Raw genomic sequence first — 19,165 nt, 5'->3', positions numbered from 1 at the left:
GGAAGGAGTTAGATAAATGTGGGTTTGTATCCTGGCCCCACTGTGTGTCTTGAGTAAGTTGTATGGGCTCTTCTCACTTTGGGTTTTCATCTGTGGCAGGTGTTAGTGTGGAATAATTGAGATGATAATTATTACAAGTCCACTTCAGTCCTGGCATGTAGATGTTCAATAATTCTTAATTCCTTTTTCTACAAGGCAAAAATTAAAGCATTTAAAGAGGAGGTGGCTTTTGAATGAGACTTTGAAGAATGAGCAGGAAAAAAATAGAATTATTTAAAACACTATAACTGAAAACTAAATGAAGTGGACAGTTTTATAGGAAACTATAAATGATAAAAATCAATTCAAGAAGAGAGAAACAGAATAAACCAATAATCATAAACTAAATTGGAACAGTGGTCAAAGTCTATTTCATTCTCCCTCCACAAAGGGCCCAGAGCCCACAATTCTACCAGACTTTTAAGGAACAAGTAATGCCCACTACCTTGTACAGCTGTTCAGAGCATAGAAAAAAATATGAAGTGGCACAGTTCATTTTGCAGGGCTGTCATAACTTGCTATCAAATTAAATAAGATGAAATTTTAATACCATAGATGTATTGTAATGTGACCACATGTGTATCTATGGCATAATGTGTACTGCATGTGTAGTATGATTTTTTTTCACCCCTCATTGAGAATGCATGCCTTACTTTATCTTATTTATTTATTTTTTTAAAGAAGAGAGGGGTTGATTCATTTTTTTTTTTTTTTTTTTTTTTTGATTTTTAAAATGGCAAGAATTCCTTTAATTTGGTCGCTTTTACAGAGAGGTCAAAGAATTGAAAAAACGTCCCCGACAAGGATTTTTTTTTTTTTTTTTTTAATCATCATTTTATTGAGATATATTCACATACCACGCAGTCATACAAAACAAATTGTACTTTCGATTGTTTACAGTACCATTACATAGTTGTACATTCATCACCTAAATCAATCCCTGACACCTTCATTAGCACACACACAAAAATAACAAGAATAATAATTAGAGTGAAAAAGAGCAATTGAAGTAAAAAAGAACACTGGGTACCTTTGTCTGTTTGTTTCCTTCCCCTACTTTTCTACACATCCATCCATAAACTAGACAAAGTGGAGTTTGGTCCTTATGGCTTTCCCAATCCCATTGTTACCCCTCATAAGCTACATTTTTATACAACTGTCTTCGAGATTCATGGGTTCTGGGTTGTAGTTTGATAGTTTCAGGTATCCACCACCAGCTACCCCAATTCTTTAGAACCTAAAAAGGGTTGTCTAAAGTGTGCGTAAGAGTGCCCACCAGAGTGACCTCTCGGCTCCTTTTGGAATCTCTCTGTCACTGAAGCTTATTTCATTTCCTTTCACATCCCCCTTTTGGTCAAGAAGATGTTCTCCGTCCCACGATGCCGGGTCTACATTCCTCCCCGGGAGTCATATTCCACATTGCCAGGGAGATTCACTCCCCTGGGTGTCTGATCCCACGTAGGGGGGAGGGCAGTGATTTCACCTTTCAAGTTGGCTTAGCCAGAGAGAGAGGGCCACATCTGAGCAACAAAGAGGCATTCAGGAGGAGACTCTTAGGCACAAATATAGGGAGGCCCAGCCTCTCCTTTGCAGCAACCGTCTTCCCAAGGGTAAAACTTATGGTAGAGGGCTCAACCCATCAAACCACCAGTCCCCTATGTCTGTGGTCATGTTAGCAACCATGGAGGTGGGGTAGGCGAATACCCCTGCATTCTCCACAGGCTCCTCAAGGGGGAACTACATCTTTTTATTTTTTCCTTGTTTTTCTTTTCTTTTTTTTTTTTTAACTTTCCCTTCTTTTTTAAATCAACTGTATGAAAAAAAAAGTTAAAAAGAAAACAAACATACAATAAAAGAACATTTCAAAGAGACCATAACAAGGGGGTAAGAAAACGACAACTAACCTAAGATAACTGCTTAACTTCCCACATGTTCCTACTTTACCCCAAGAAAGTTACATAATATAGCAACATTTCTGTGAACTTGTTCCTACTATATCCATCAGAAATTAACAGAACATAGTCATTTCTGGGCATCCCCAGAACGTTAAATAGCTTATCTGTTCTTCTTGGATTATTGTTCCCCCTTCCTTAATTGCTCTCTACTGCTAGTTCCCCTACATTCTACATTATAAACCATTTGTTTTACATTTTTCAAAGTTCACATTAGTGGTAGCATATAATATTTCTCTTTTTGTGCCTGGCTTATTTCGCTCACCATTATGTCTTCAAGGTTCATCCATGTTGTCATATGTTTCACCAGATCGTTCCTTCTTACTGCCGCGTAGTATTCCATCGTGTGTATATACCACATTTTATTTATCCACTCATCTGTTGAAGGACATTTGGGTTGTTTCCATCTCTTGGCAATTGTGAATAATGCTGCTATGAACATTGGCGTGCAGATATCTGTTCGTGTCACTGCTTTCCGATCTTCCGGGTATATACCGAGAAGTGCAATCGCTGGATCGAATAGTAACTCTATATCTAGTTTTCTAAGGAACTGCCAGACTGACTTCCAGAGTGGCTGAACCATTATACAGTCCCACCAACAATGAATAAGAGTTCCAATTTCTCCACATCCCCTCCAGCATTTGTAGTTTCCTGTTTGTTTAATGGCAGCCATTCTAACCGGTGTTAGATGGTATCTCATTGTGGTCTTAATTTGCATCTCTCTAATAGCTAGTGAAGCTGAACATTTTCTCATGTGTTTCTTGGCCATTTGTATTTCCTCTTCAGAGAACTGTCTTTTCATATCTTTTGCCCATTTTATAATTGGGCTGTCTGTACTATTGTCATTGAGTTGTAGGATTTCTTTGTATATGCAAGATATCAGTCTTTTGTCAGATACATGGTTTCCAAAAATTTTTTCCCATTGAGTTGGCTGCCTCTTTACCTTTTTGAGAAATTCCTTTGAGGTGCAGAAACTTCTAAGCTTGAGGAGTTCCCATTTATCTATTTTCTCTTTTGTTGCTTGTGCTTTGGGTGTAAAGTCTAGGAAGTGGCCGCCTAATACAAGGTCTTGAAGATGTTTACCTACATTATCTTCTAGGAGTTTTATGGTACTTTCTTTTATATTGAGATCTTTGGTCCATTTTGAGTTAATTTTTGTGTAGGGGGTGAAGTAGGGGTCCTCTTTCATTCTTTTGGATATGGATATCCAACTCTCCCAGCCCCATTTGTTGAAAAGACCATTATGGCTCAGTTCAGTGACTTTGGGGGCCTTATCAAAGATCAGTCGGCCATAGATCTGAGGGTCTATCTCTGAATTCTCAATTTGATTCCATTGATCTATCTGTCTATCTTTGTGCCAGTACCATGCTGTTTTGGCAACTGTGGCTTTATAATAAGCTTCAAAGTCAGGGAGTGTAAGTCCTCCCACTTCGTTTTTCTTTTTTAGAGTGTCTTTAGCAATTCGAGGCATCTTCCCTTTCCAAATAAATTTGATAACTAGCTTTTCCAAGTCTGCAAAGTAGGTTGTTGGAATTTTGATTGGGATTGCATTGAATCTGTAGATGAGTTTGGGTAGAATTGACATCTTAATGACATTTAGCCTTCCTATCCATGAACATGGAATATTTTTCCATCTTTTAAGGTCCCCTTCTATTTCTTTTAGTAGAGTTACGTAGTTTTCTTTGTATAGGTCTTTTACATCTTTGGTTAAGTTTATTCCTAGGTACTTGATTTTTTTAGTTGCTATTGAAAATGGTATCTTTTTCTTGAGTGTCTCTTCAGTTTGTTCATTTCTAGCATATAGAAACATTACTGACTTATGTGCATTAACCTTGTATCCCGCTACTTTGCTAAATTTGTTTATTAGCTCTAGTAGCTGTATCGTCGATTTCTCAGGGTTTTCTAGATATAAGATCATATCATCTGCAAACAATGACAGTTTTACTTCTTCTTTTCCAATTTGGATGCCTTTTATTTCTTTGTCTTGCCGGATTGCCCTGGCTAGCACTTCCAGCACAATGTTGAATAACAGTGGTGACAGCGGGCATCCTTGTCTTGTTCCTGATCTTAGAGGGAAGGCTTTCAGTCTCTCACCATTGAGTACTATGCTGGCTGTGGGTTTTTCATATATGCTCTTTATCATGTTGAGGAAGTTTCCTTCAATTCCTACCTTTTGAAGTGTTTTTATCAAAAAGGGATGTTGGATTTTGTCAAATGCTTTTTCAGCATCTATTGAGATGATCAATTGATTTTTCCCTTTTGAGTTTTTAATGTGTTGTAATACATTGATTGTTTTTCTTATGTTGAACCATCCTTGCATGCCTGGAATGAACCCCACTTGGTCATGGTGTATGATTTTTTTAATGTGTCTTTGGATTCGATTTGCAAGTATTTTGTTGAGGATTTTTGCATCTATATTCATTAGGGAGATTGGCCGGTAGTTTTCCTTTTTTGTAGCATCTTTGCCTGGTTTTGGTATTAGATTGATGTTAGCTTCATAAAATGAGTTAGGTAGTGTTCCATTTTCTTCAATGTTTTGAAAGAGTTTGAGTAAGATTGGTGTCAGTTCTTTCTGGAAAGTTTGGTAGAATTCCCCTGTGAAGCCATCTGGCCCTGGGCATTTATTTGTGGGAAGATTTTTGATGACTGATTGGATCTCTTTGCTTGTGATGGGTTGGTTGAGGTCTTCTATTTCTTCTCTGGTCAGTCTAGGTTGTTCATATGTTTCCAGGAAATTGTCCATTTCTTCTACATTGTCCAGTTTGTTGCCATACAGTTGTTCATAATATCCTCTTATAATTTTTTTAATTTCTTCAGGATCTGCAGTTATGTCACCTTTTTCATTCATTATTTTGTTTATATGGGTCTTCTCTCTTTTTGATTTTGTCAGTCTAGCTAGGGGCTTGTCAATCTTGTTGATCTTCTCAAAGAACCAACTTTTGGTGATATTTATCCTCTCTATTGTTTTTTTGTTCTCTATGTCATTTATTTCTGCTTTAATCCTTGTTATTTCTTTTCTTCTACTTGGTTTAGGATTGGTTTGCTGTTCAATTTCTAGCTTCTTCAGTTGATCCATTAGTTCTTTGATTTTGGCTCTTTCTTCCTTTTTAATATATGTGTTTAGTGCTATAAATTTCCCCCTTAGCACTGCTTTTGCTGCATCCCATAGGTTTTGGTATGTTGTGTTCTCATTTTCGTTCGTCTCTATATATTTAGCAATTTCTCTTGCTATTTCTTCTTTAACCCACTGATTATTTAGGAGTGTGTTGTTTAACCTCCAGGTATTTGTGAATTTTCTAAGTCTCTGATGGTTATTGACTTCTAATTGTATTCCATTGTGGTCAGAGAATGTGCTTTGAATAATTTCAATCTTTTTAAATTTATTGAGGCTTGTTTTATGTCCCAGCATATGATCTATTCTGGAGAAAGTTCCGTGAGCACTAGAAAAGTATGTGTATCCTGGTGATTTGGGATGTAATGTCCTGTATATGTCTGTTAAATCTAATTCATTTATCAGATTGTTTAGGTTTTCAATTTCCTTATTGGTCTTCTGTCTGGTTGATCTATCTATAGGAGAGAGTGATGTGTTGAAGTCTCCCACAATTATTGTGGAAACATCAATTGCTTCCTTTAGTTTTGCCAGTGTTTCTCTCATGTATTTTGTGGCACCTTGGTTGGGTGCATAGACATTTACGATTGTTATTTCTTCCTGCTGAATTGCCCCTTTTATTAGTACGTAGTGGCCTTCTTTGTCTCTCAAAACATCCCTGCATTTGAAGTCTATTTTATCTGAGATTAATATTGCTACACCTGCTTTCTTTTGGCTGTAGCTTGCATGAAATATTTTTTTCCATCCTTTCACTTTCAGTTTCTTTGTGTCCCTGTGTCTAAGATGAGTCTCTTGTATGCAACATATTGATGGTTCATTTTTTTTGATCCATTCTGCGAATCTATATCTTTTAATTGGGGAGTTTAATCCATTTACATTCAACGTTAAAACCGTGAAGGCATTTCTTGAATCGGCCATCTTATCCTTTGGTTTATGTTTGCCATGTTTTTCCCTCTCTCTATTAATATCCTTTATTGTACCCATACCGAATCTCTTTAGTACTGAACCTTTGTCCAAGTCTCTCTGTCCTGTCTTTGTTTCTCTGTCTGTAGGGCTCCCTTTAGTATCTCCAGTAGGGCAGGTCTCTTGTTAGCAAATTCTCTCAGCATTTGTTTGTCTGTGAAAAATTTAAGCTCTCCCTCAAATTTGAAGGAGAGCTTTGCTGGATAAAGTATTCTTGGCTGGAAATTTTTCTCACTCAGAATTTTAAATATTTTGTGCCACTGCCTTCTCGACTCCATGGTGGCTGCTGAGTAGTCACTACTTAGTCTTATGCTGTATCCTTTGTATGTGGTGAATTGCTTTTCTCTTGCTGCTTTCAGAACTTGCTCCTTCTCTTCTGTGTTTGACAGTGTGATCAGTATATGTCTCGGAGTGGGTTTATTTGGATTTATTCTATTTGGAGTTCGCTGAGCATTTATGATTTGTGTATTTATGTTGTTTTGAATATTTGGGAAGTTTTCCCCAACAATTTCTTTGAATACTCTTCCTAGGCCTTTACCCTTTTCTTCCCCTTCTGGGACACCAATGAGTCATATTTGGACGTTTCATATTATCTATCATATCCCTGAGGTCCATTTCGATTTTTTCAATTTTTTTCCCCATTCTTTCTTTTATGCTTTCAGTTTCCATTCTTTCATCTTCCAGGTCACTGATTCATTGTTCAACTTCCTCTAGTCTTGTACTATGAGTGTCCAGAATCTTTTTAATTTGGTCAACAGTTTCTTTAATTTCCATAAGATCATCCATTTTTTTATTTAGTCTTGCAATGTCTTCTTTATGCTCTTCTAGTGTCTTCTTGATTTCCTTCATATCCCGTACTATGGTCTCATTGTTCATCTTTAGTTCTTTGAGTAGCTGCTCTAGGTGCTGTGTCTCTTCTGGTCTTTTGATTTGGGTGCTTGGGCTTGGGTTATCCATATCGTCTGGTTTTTTCATATGCTTTATAATTTTCTGTTGTTTTTGGCCTCGTGGCATTTGCTGAACTTGATAGGGTTCTTTTAGGGTTTGTAGACCTATTGAAGTCCTTATCTCTAATTTATCAGATCTACAGCTTCGTGGAGTACACTTTCTCTAACTAACCAGCAGGTGGCGTCCACGAGCCACCTGTTCTCCACAAGCCAGTTCTCCCCTGCTTAGCCTTTTTGGTGAGTGGGGGAGTGAGTCTTGTGGGGCCCAATTGGTGTACCAAGCTTGCGTGTGTAGTTGGTGTTGCCTGCCCTGTATGTGGGGCGTGTTTCTGGGCAGTCGGGGAGGGGGGGTGGCCCTAACAATCAAATCTCCCTGATGATCCTAGAGTTTTAAAGCTGCTGCAATAGTCTAATCCTTCAGTTCAGTCCTGCCACAGTTTGTCTCTGCCACTGACCCACAAGTCTTTGGTATTGGCGTATGGCTCCTGAGACTTGCAAGTGGGCCCCTCTTCCAGGCTGTGCACCCCGGGTCCTCTGTTGAGGGATGACTGTGCTATGTCACAGGTGAGTGCCGTCCCCCCAGGGCAGTTCTGGGCTGCTGGGCTGTGTAGGGAGGCTCCCAGTCTGCTCAAATGATGGCTGAATGGGGCTTTGTTAATTCACACTGCTCCACCTTCCCAGCTCTGGGACAATCAGCTGAGGTTGCAGGGAAGGCTAATGTCCACGCTCAGTTTTGTGGTGTGTGCCTGTTATTTGAAGCACTTCTGTCACACTGGGTTGTCTGGGGCAGCTCTGGGCTATGGGGCTGGCGATGGGCAGGAGTGTTTCCTGTCCACCAGGATGGTGGCTGTGAGCAGACACCCCCCTTTTCTTGGGAAGTTGTGGTGTTTAGTGAATTTTCTCAGCCACTGGATTATTGCCTTTTGTCTCAGAGCTCTCTTAGTTCTGCTCTTGACTTGACGTGCCCAAATTGCAATTCTTTGAAGCTTTCTGTATTGGGCTTCTTAGAGTAATTGTTTTAGAAAAAGAAAAAAGGATTAAAAAAAAAAAAAAAGGGTCCTCCTCAGAGATCTAATGGGTTATTGAAATGCTAATAGAGAAAGCAACCATGGCTATTAAGGAAAGGTCCACAGGGCAGAGAGATCAGCTTTTCTTCGGGATTTGCATATGCATCTCAAGGCCTGAGCTCCACCCTTCCCCTTTCTGTGTTCACCAGAACTCCAAAAATCCTCTGCTTTTATTTTGGAGTTTTTCGTGTTATTTTTTTTTTTCTATGCCTGTCTCCTCTCTGCTGGGCTGGCAGCTCTCAGATTCTCTGGTGTCTGGTCTCAGTCTATCTATGGTTGGAGTATGGATCAGTAGAATGAGTTTCCGAGAAGGGCTACCACTGCAGTTCTCCCTTCTCCTTCCCGGAGCTGGCAGCCCCTCCTCCCACAGGACTGAGCCTGGCAGGGAGGGGCGCGGGTCCCTTGGCCGCAAAAACTTACAGATTTCGCTGATCTCAGCAGTTCGACATTTTCATGAGTGTTGTATGAAGTATGCCCAAAGACAGATTGCTCTGTGGTGTCCAGTCCACGCAGTTCCTGGCTTTTTACCTACTTTCCTGGAGGAGTAACTAAAACTTACAGCTCACCAGTCTGCCATCTTGCCCCGCCTCCTCTCATTTTTATGCTTATCCATATCCTGAAGCAGTATTTTTTCCACTGGGTTACTAGAAAATAGAGGAAATTTGTTTTCTGCCAATCTCTGTCTCCCAACGCTTGTTCTTGGTATCCTATCCCATCTTAGGCAATCATGCAAGTCATTTTCCATTGGCTCTTGAGGTGCTAATAGATTCTTGATTGTAATATTGTAAGTAGGATGATTTGGGTTCCTTCTGTTCTACGAAAATCAGTAAAAATCCTGTAGGTGGATATTTATTTTAATTAAAATTGTTAGGCACAGTAGACTTTGGTAACTGGTACTTAGATTTCACTGATAACATATTGAAGTAGGTTGCTTTTTGGAACTGATAATTAGAATTGTTAGTTGACTCTAAATGTAATATAGATGCCTAAGGTTTAGTGTATATTATTACTCAGACTACTAAATTCCACGATTTCTAGCAAAACTAACTTTTGCCTCAATTTTGTAAAGATTTTCTTTTTCCTCACATTATGTGAGAATTCTGATTTAAGTATTTCTATTCACCAACCTTCTAAGGCCTAAAGATTTAAAGCATAATTCTCAAGGGAGCAAAAAGTTTTTCAGTAGTCTTGATTTAATTGAATCCAGAGGATGTAACAAGTATTTTTGACCTCTAAGAAGTGAATTTATAATTGGCCTCTAAGAACTTGAATTGCAGTGGATATGTACCAAAGCATATCTTGTATATAATTGTATGAAACTTAGTGTGGATCAAAAAGGCTTTCCTACTACTTTCCTGCCCCACTTTTTTTTTTTTTTTTAATTTTTAATTTAACTTTGGTCAATAAGCAGCCATGCCAAATCCAATTATTCTTATTTTCCAGTGTACTTCTAGTCCTTATATCCTCATTTTAGGATATAGTCTCATCTCTTAGTAAATTGAAAGGATAAGGATACTTTACAAATGCACTCAATCACTGTCAATTTAGTAACTCTTAATCAGAACTTAAATGGTCAGCTGCTTGTGGTGCCTATATAGTGCCCTAGAGTAGACAGTAGTAAAAATCTGAATCTCTTACTTGGTAAGATTTTATCTAGAGGGATCAGTATCTTGTTAAAAACTATGACATGATTAGAATGTTTATGGTTGTGCTAGTGCATTAAATGTGTATGATGAATTTGGATGCTATGAAATTATCAAATATAATTGGGTTGTTCTGTTTCAAGGGATTTCCAGTCAGTGATATTACATATTTTGAAATATCTAAGCAAACCAAGCCAGGAGCCACTTCATGCTAATATACCAAGGGCAAAAATAGTTTGTCATTTTTTTAAAGGTGAAATCCTAAAGGCTGGGCTTAAAAATTAACGTAAGGTAATCCTATTGAGGAAAATAAAGGGCCCATTTATAGAATGAAGCCTCTGTTCAGGAAGATGGTATACATTCTCTGGGGTCTTAAGAAAAAAGTATTTTTTCTGTAAATACACCTCATTTCCATTTTAGTTTGGAGGGATAGATCCCGGCATGGCAAACTGTTGAATGGAGAAAACAGAATGGCTGGTAATTCAGATAGGTCTTGGCACTGAACAACCTCAAGTACAGCCATCCAAGCCAGTATTTATACTGCTCCATTATTTGTGTGTTTAACTGTGAGACTCCTTGTTAATGTAAAAAAAACAAAAGAAAACCAACCAACCAAACCAAACCAAACCAAAGAAAATTTTATACAGTTCAATATTCATGATAAAAAGTCTTAGCAAATGAAGACTAAAAAGTACTACTTCAACTATTACAGGGAATGTACCAGAAACTTTCAACAAACATGATATGTAATGGAGAGGTAAATTAAATGCAATTCCAATAAGTAGGGAACAGGACAAAGATGCTGTCACCACTATGACTTACAATTTTCCTGGAGGTCCCAGAAATAAGAAGTAAATAGATTAGAATTTGAGATACCTGAAAGAACCGAGTGACTCGACTAACAAACTTACCAGTACTAATAAGATTGTTTAGGAAGAGAAATGGATGTAAGAGTAACATACAAGATTAGTAAATGCCCATATACCATTAATTATCATTCTGAAGATGGAAAGGGCACATTTTAAAGATGGAAAGGGACCAAATCCAACAAAAACCATGTAAGAACTCTGGAGAAACTGTACTTCACTGATGGGTATCGAGAAAGAGCTGAATAAGTGAATGCAAAGTCTCAACCCAGAAAGGATTCAACTTGACAGCGCGTACCACCAGTTCATTTATTAATTCAGTGCAGTTACAGCTGAGTTTTCATGCAGCTTCTAAAATCTGTACTGAAGAGTAAACAAATGAGTAAGAGTAACAAGGGCAAGTTGAAAAAGAACAAAAGATGAGGGAGTATTTTCCCTATTATATCAAAACATTTTATGAATCTATAATGATAAAATTGCAGTGTTGGTGCAGGGAAAGGGTTTTCACAAATAGATAAAAAGATTAAAGGATCCCAAAGCATGTGAAGTTAGTAAATGATAAATGTGGCATTTCAGATCAATAGGAAAAGGTACAGGAGATAGACTGGGGGTAGGGAATGGGGAGTTAAAGTGGTACAGAATCTCCATTTGGGGTGATGGAAAAATTTGGGTACTGGATGGTGGTGATGGCACAATATTTTGAATGTAAGTAACACCATTGAATTATATATTTGTGGTTGAAAGGAAGTTTTAGCTTGTATATATGTTACTAGAATAAAAATTTAAAAACAAACAGAAAAACTGCCACAAACCTATAGGATTGAAAAAGGAATAGAGTATTTGATGATCTTGAAGTAGGGAAGACCTTTTTAAAGAAGACATAGAAAGGCAAAAGCCATTAAAGATATAGCTGAAGGACACCTTAAATGACAAGGGGCAGATCAGCAGAAGTAATTTACAACGTTTCATACAAAACAGTAAATTAGTAAGAAAAAAAAATGGAACTAAACAATGACCTAAGGATAAGATGAGGAAGCCTATATGGCCAGTCATTATAACATGCACAAGCATACTAGTAAACAGAAAAATGAAATTAAAGCCTCACTGAGATATTTTTCCCCAACAGATTGGCAAAAATTTTTTAAATTGATAACATTAAAGGATGAGAATGTGGAGAACTGAGAACTCTCGTCTGATGCATGTGGAAAAGTAATGTAGTACAGCCAGTGTGGAAGACAAGTTGGTTCTAATTTAAAGTGGGCAGTGTTTCCCTTGCTTTGTATCTTTTCTAGTGATGGACTCACACATTCAGTTACAAAGGATTCTCATTGCAGCAGTGTTTGTGAAAAATTGGAAACAATCCAGTTGTCCCCTGAATAGGGAAATGGCTAAATGTATTATAGGGAAATGGCTAAATCAACTGTGGTAGGAATTTACCATGGAATCCTTTATGGCCTCTAAGAATAATGGCCACTAGATGTGCCTGTCATGGGTAGAGCTCCAAGATACATTGTTGAACAGAAAAAGTTAAATTCATAACTGTAGGATACCATTTATGTTTAACACATGCACACATACAAAACTGCAAATAAAATGCTGGATGTGTTCAGGACTGGAACAAGAACCATTAACTGATGAAAAGTATGCTGAGTGGCAAACCTGGAAAGGTAGATGAAGCCAGGTTGGGAAGGATATTGAATGCTATGCTTGGGAGTTTGGAGTTTATTTTTATTTTTGTACTGTTTGTTTATGTTTGTTATTGGACAACTTGTGTGAATTTTGGAGAGTGGTTGAGTGGAGGTAAATATTTTATAAAAATCACATTATGCTTTTTTCTTATAAAAATTGTGTACTAGCAAAATATTTGAGGTGGTTTTGGGGAGGCATTTTAGAAATCAGTGTTTTCCTATCTGTTTTTGTTACCTACATATTAAAAGGCTTTTGAAAATCTGCAAATTCTCAGGAAACTTTGGTGGTTAAAACAGAGAAACCAATGAGGAGCCTTATCAAGTATGTTTCTTCCTTGGAGTGGCTGTACTCTCAGGCTGCTAAAGTGATTAAGGCAAACCCAGCAAATGGTCCACTCCAAACATGTGTATCCTCTTTCATAAATGAAGCAGATGTTCACTAGGACACTGGGGATTAGACCCAACTAATTTTCTAAAATGCCATTGAAGTGATGTTTATCTGTGAAGTCAGCAAAGATGAATAGTTATAACTTAGGCTCTGTGCCTCACATATTTCCATAGGATAAAGCCTGGTGTTTTATTTCACACCCATACAACAGTAGTTCTCAATGGGGGGAAGTCCTTAAAAATCATATTTGTTGACACTATCATTTTCAATACTACTTCAGTTGTTAGGGTTCTTGGATTATATATATATTTTTCCCCACAAGATACTTATTTTTCTTACTGGCCAACTATTATTTAGATATAATTTAGTCGCATGATACATAACACAAACATGTCCTGTTACACGTATGACCAAAATAGAAAAAAATAAGTTAACAAGGAGAACTTCTTTTGAGAGGAACTAAGATGAAGCTACAAAATAGCACCAAATCTCTAATGTCTCCGAATGACATCGTCACCTTCGAAAAGTCATTCCCTTAACCACATGAGCAATTTGCATCTACATGAGTTGGACTTCTATTTTGTAGGTACTTTAGTTGTACTTGCTGTCCTGGGGAAGAAGACCCCAAGGATAGCATTGTAGTTAATTTCCCACAGTTTGCAGGTGTATAGTCTCAAAAATGGATTTCTGATGGCAAATTTAGAAGTGATCCATCTCTTAGAAGTAGACTGTCATTAACTGAATTCATGATACTGATGTCTAAAACCAGAAGGCTTTAACAAATTTGCTTAATCAACAGTTGCTATGGAGATGAGACGACTTGAGCTGCATGTGACCTTCACATCCTCTCTTTGTACACTAAGCTACATGGAAAGCCAAAAAAACCAGGAAGACAGCATGGGATCAGAACAGGGCAGTTAAATAACTTTGTGTTTAATGGCATCAATTAAGAGAGCCATACTCATCCATCAAAGAATAGGAATGATCTTATTAATGGAGCCTAGACTACTTAAAATCTACAGGTTGGAGCTCCTTCTCCCTGGACAGTGGTTGGATGGACAGTGTCAATAATGGCCTTCGTGACTTCTCTCTCTGAGCTTCCATTGTGCATCAGATCCCTTTTGGATTGATGTACTCTAGGCAGGAAGTGATGGGGCCTGCTCTTTGAAGTTGACATCGGGAATAGGAAGGGGGTGAGGGATTTAACAGAGTTTTTGAAGGTAAAATGCACAGAACTTGGTGACCAAGGGGATGTAGTCTGAGGGAAAAGGAGAAATTGAGTGCCTTAAGTCTTTACTTCTGCCAAACAGGGAAAAATGGGACAGGAGATGCTCTAATTTGAGGCAGCCACAGGAGCGGAAGCACAAAGGTAGGGAAGTCTGTTTAGGGAATCACAATTAGTCCATAGGATACATGAAAGAATCTGACTGATAACACTTAATAGGCAAATTGGGGCCAAAAAAAAAAAGGCCTTGAAAATGTTGGACTAGAATGGTTATCCACTGATGCTTTCTCAGCAGGGAGTGGTCTGATCACACCTGCATTTTAAGAATGACACATTTTAAAAATATTTGTGTTTAAATTTTGTGGCATTCTAGTGATTTTTTTTTTTAGTAATTGAATTGATCGGTTGAATTTTTCTGTTTCCAATCGACTGGGTGTGTTGTGGATAGTTCAATTTTTTTCTTAATTCCTTTTATATTCTGAAAAGGCAGAGAGAACCTCAGGAATATTCTACATAGAATCTCTTCAAGTATTCTTTATTTCTCAGAAAATTTATCTGATGGGACAATTGATCTTTTCGGTAACTTCAGTCAACCTCAGCGATTATTCTCTGGAGTGTAAACTGAATTACTTGAATTAGAGTCAGATGCTTGGAAAGAGCTGTTATAGTGAAGAAATATAACAAATCTTGAAATATCATTAGATTTAGTTTTAAAAAACATTCTTTTGAGTGTATTTGAGATACTCCCAAGCAGTTTATTCCTTCAATAATAGAATCAGAGATAGTACACTTCCTTTAATTTGTTTGGTGAAGATATAATGAATTTACTGCTCTAAAATTTAGACTGATGCCTTTATTATTATTTGAATGTTTATTTCTTAGACAAACAATGATGAACTAAAAGGAAAGAAGCAGGCTAAGAGTTTCAGATTTCCGTATTCTGGACTTCCCTTTTCTCTTTTACCTATGAGTGACAGATCTTGGGGGAATGTAGCCTTGAACTAACTTTTCCATTGTAGCCACTCAATGTTTCACTCTCTTCCATCCTTCCTTTTTATTTGAGCCTAACTTTGCCCTTGGGCTCTGAACTCTTGCCTTTTTCTTTTTTGCCAGGCCAGCTGAGGCCTGGAGGTAGTGAGACAGAAGGAAAAATAGATCTTATGACTAGTCCCTTGATAAGCATTCCATACACTCCTCAGAATATCCATTCCCAACTCCTGTGATAAAATACCCAGGATATTTTCCTCTGAAACATAGATGGATTTTACTTTAATCTTTTGTAGCCCCGAAGATCCACTAAAGGCACAGGATTGCTGTGAAAAATGGGTTGGTGGTTGGTAGCAGTGTAAAGGATGGTACCTGGTGGAGGAGAAAAAAGGGACAACCAAGAAGCTAACATTTTACTAGGGTCACTTTGGCAGAAAGCCTCCAGAGAACCTCCCACTCCGCCTCCCCACCACCCTTTTCATTCTGTCATTTGTTTCCCTTGCTGAAACCTTTGTTCCTGTTTACAGCAACTTGGAATAGGGTTTACAATGGGCAGGAAGGAAAAGGTGAGGGGTGGTTTGAGTCTCTAATCTCACTTGTACTACAGGAGAGATGTTTCCTTTCTTTTTTTAATTCAATTTTATTGAGATATATTCACATACCATACAGTCATCCACAGTGTACAATTGTTCACAGTACCATTATATACTTGTGCGTTCATCACCACTATCAATTTTTGAGCATTTTCATTACCACACATAAAAAGGAAGAATAAAAGTTAAAGTAAAAAAGAACACCCAAAACATTCTATTCCCCCCATCTCACCCTATTATTCATTTACTTGTGTCCTCATTTTTCTATTCATCTGTTTTCACAATCACATGATCATATAGTGTAAGTATATAGTTATACACAGTCATCTTCAAGAATCAAGGCTACTAGATTGCAGTTCAACAGTTTCAGGTATTGCCTTCCAGCTATAACAATACACTAAAAACTAAAAAGGAATATCTATATAATTCATAAGAATAACCTCCAGAGTGACCTCTCAACTCCATTTGAAATTTCTCAGCCACTGAAACTTTATTTTGTTTCTTTTCTCTTTCCCCTTTGGTCCAAGAAGACTTTCTCAGTCCCATGATGCCAGGTCCAGGCTCATCCGCACAAGTCATGTCCCACGTTGCCAGGGAGATTTACACCCCTGGAAGAGATGTTTTCTTGACGTCCAATTCAAATCTCTGATCATATTCCTGCCCATTCCCCATCCCCTATAGGTAGTAGATTCTATAAAATCATTTTTGTTTTTAAATTAATAAAATGGAGACATTTCTAAAGAATGATTTAAATATGTAAAATGAAGTCATGTTTGTGAATGAAATAAAAGTTTGCAGCTTTATTACAATATCCATTGGTTTATAGCAATTTAAAATGATATTTAATTTTGCATTGGTAACTAGTTAAGAAATTTCCTTATTTTTATCGATGACTTATTTTATGACTTATTGTTAAATTTTACTCTAGGTTGTGTTATCTCAGAGAGAAGCTATAACTTGGTGGCTTCTGCCTGGTCCTTTTTTACCCTTTCCTCTTATATTTGCTCATTTCCTTAACCCTTTAAATCCTGCTTGTAGCAGGAGTATGTTTATGTCATATACTCCTGTGGAGTTACCCTGTCTCAAGGCTACACAGAGGTGTCCACGTTGTTTCTAAGAAGCAGCCAGCAGATTCAAGGAAGTGTGTTTGATTGTTCAGAGATGTGTGACTCCTTGAATAATCTTGATTAACAACTGAAAATAGTTTTAAGTTCTAATATTATCTGTTAGGTTGGAAATTGAAAGTTCTTTTTATCTTATAGATTCTGTGATGCTCGCATCTTTATGATTTTTCCATAGAAGCCGATATAAGTGTTGTTTTTAATTCATGGACTTTTTTTTTTTTTTTTTTTTTTTTGGCTTAAAGAAGAGGAATTTATTAGTAATTCATGGACTTTTAAAAGTTAATTTTTCAAGTATTGTACAAAGACCTTTTTCCCCTTTCTAAATCATTCGATTGTCAATGCCTACATTACCCTTATATTTCCTACAAATAAGGATGTTTTCTTGCTTAACTTCAATGAAACTATTAAAATCAGGAAAGTAACACTGTGCATTGCTAGTATCTAAACTTTAGATCTCATTCAAGTTCATATCTTTTCCATTTGATTCTTTTTATAATTTCCATCTCTCTCCTGAAATTCCTAATCTGATTAGGAATGTTGTCCACCTTTTCAACTAGATTCTTTAACATATTAATCACAGTTATTTTAAAGTTATCATCTAATAGTTTCAGTATATTAGATGCATATTAGATTTATAAAAATTAAAAAAGGGGAGTCTGGTTCTGTTGATTGTTTTGTCTCTTAACAATGGAATTTTTTTTTTCTTTGCTTTTTTGTGTGTCTCAAATTTTGAATGAATCCTGGCCTCCTTGTAAAAGAACAATAGAGATTGAGGTAAACAGTATCTGTGCCTGGAAATTGGCATCCTTTACCAGGCCACCCTCCTTGAGGACACATCTTCACCCCTCTTGGGCTCTGACTCCCTAATGTGTGTGGATGCACATCTCATGTTACTCAGGCTCCAGCCTCCTGCGCCTGCCACTCTTCCCCTGAATCTCCACCTTTTTCCTCTTGGGTCCCACCACCTTGTGCTAGGCTCTTCTCCCGCGTGGACACTCTCTGGACTCTGTTTGAGCTCTGACTGCCCACTCCTGGGCACCCTTGTGTGGAAACCTTTCACCCTACTGGGGCTCCTGCACCTCACCCCAGCCACCCCTTTACACAGATGCCCACTTCCACCTGATCCACCTGTTGACTCTAGAATTGATTTGTTCAAGAAGGGAAGGGAAGTAGAAGACTCATGCACTTTTGTAAGAAAAGACTAAGTTTGTGTATTTACTGACCATCCTTAGTACAAATAAGCCAATAAATGTAAGCATTTGTATTTTGTCTTTCTAACAGGTTACGAAGTTCACGGGATGGAAAAAATACCAGACGATGGACCAGCACTTATAATTTTTTATCATGGAGCTATTCCCATAGATTTTTACTATTTCATGGCTAAAATTTTTATCCATAAAGGCAGAACTTGCCGAGTTGTTGCTGATCACTTTGTCTTTAAAATTCCAGGTAAACAGTGACATAAATATTGTAATAGTGATATAAAAATATTTAATTAACATAATCAAATTATGTAGTAGTCTACATCTTTGAACTCCGTAGTATCATTTGAAAGAACTTTCGCCTTTTTAGGGTAACATACTTGGGACCCCTGTTTGGGAGTACATTAATTATCCTGTTTATGTAATAAATCTAAATATAAAAACATTATAGTCCAAATATTATCTAATTTCTTCCTTATTAACAGATATTTAGTCATTATTTTTCTCAATTTAACTTTAACTTATAAAACATAAATTATAACTTTTGTAAAACAAATTAATCTATATTTTGGAATAGAGAGTAGTTGATTTTTCATATGATGAATCTTGCCATGAGATACTGATTTTAGGGGTTTAATTTTGCTGTAATTAGATTTTGATTACTCTTGGTTTTAAAAAAAAAAAAGCCATGATACATTCCTTTGTATAATGATCTGTTTTTTTCCAGAAGACTATGCTAAAGAGTATTTTATGTCTCTTATTACACTTGACTTGCTTGGTAGACTTGTAACAAAAACAAGAAGTGAATTAAATAATGAGCTACTTCAGTGCTTTTCATAAACATGGTTAATGCTTTGGGTATCATTGTGTCACTAAAAAATCATTTATACTTTGTGTACAGGCTAAGTAGGCTCTAGTGCTTTTCTTTAAAAAGTAATATAATCGCTTTATAGTAAATTTGGAAATTAGAGAAAAGAAAATCATTATAATTTCACTAACTTAATCAGTTTGATTTATTTTACTTTATTTTTCATTTGAATATTTTTCACATTATGTAAACAATTTTGCTTACTTTTTAAAAAAATTTAATGTTAACATTGACATTTTACCATGTTCTATAAGAAGAGTTTTAATGAATAACAAAGATAATTACTTAACTAGTTTTCTCTTATGGAACATTATTGCTTCCACTTTTTAAAAAAATTCTTTTTATATAATAGGATAATGATATGTTTAGCATTTGCTTCTCCCAAAAAAATTAACCCCTTTATGATCCTTTCAATATTTTAACATCGATTTACCTTAAGTCCTCCATCACTTTCTGAATACATTAATGTGGGGTATTAAATAATTATAATTCTTAGTGCAAGAC

General features: G+C 36.8%; 1 protein-coding gene across 6 annotated transcripts in view; it reads left to right on the top strand.

Annotated features, from left to right (window-relative positions):
* TMEM68 (transmembrane protein 68) overlaps nucleotides 1-19,165 on the top strand; it is a 51,056-nt gene that overhangs the window by 14,621 nt on the left and 17,270 nt on the right. For all 6 annotated transcript variants that reach the window (XR_005211615.1, XM_037802814.1, XM_037802813.1 and 3 more), the window contains exon 4: nucleotides 17,873-18,040. Coding sequence is in view for 5 of the 6 variants with exons in the window: in XM_037802814.1 (XP_037658742.1) it covers nucleotides 17,873-18,040 (168 nt within the window). In the remaining variant the exon portion in view is untranslated. The remainder of the gene's footprint in view (nucleotides 1-17,872; nucleotides 18,041-19,165) is intronic.

Source organism: Choloepus didactylus, chromosome 14, assembly GCF_015220235.1.
Source record: "Choloepus didactylus isolate mChoDid1 chromosome 14, mChoDid1.pri, whole genome shotgun sequence".
NCBI lineage: Eukaryota > Metazoa > Chordata > Mammalia > Pilosa > Megalonychidae > Choloepus > Choloepus didactylus.
This window is presented reverse-complemented; position numbering and strand designations above follow the sequence as displayed.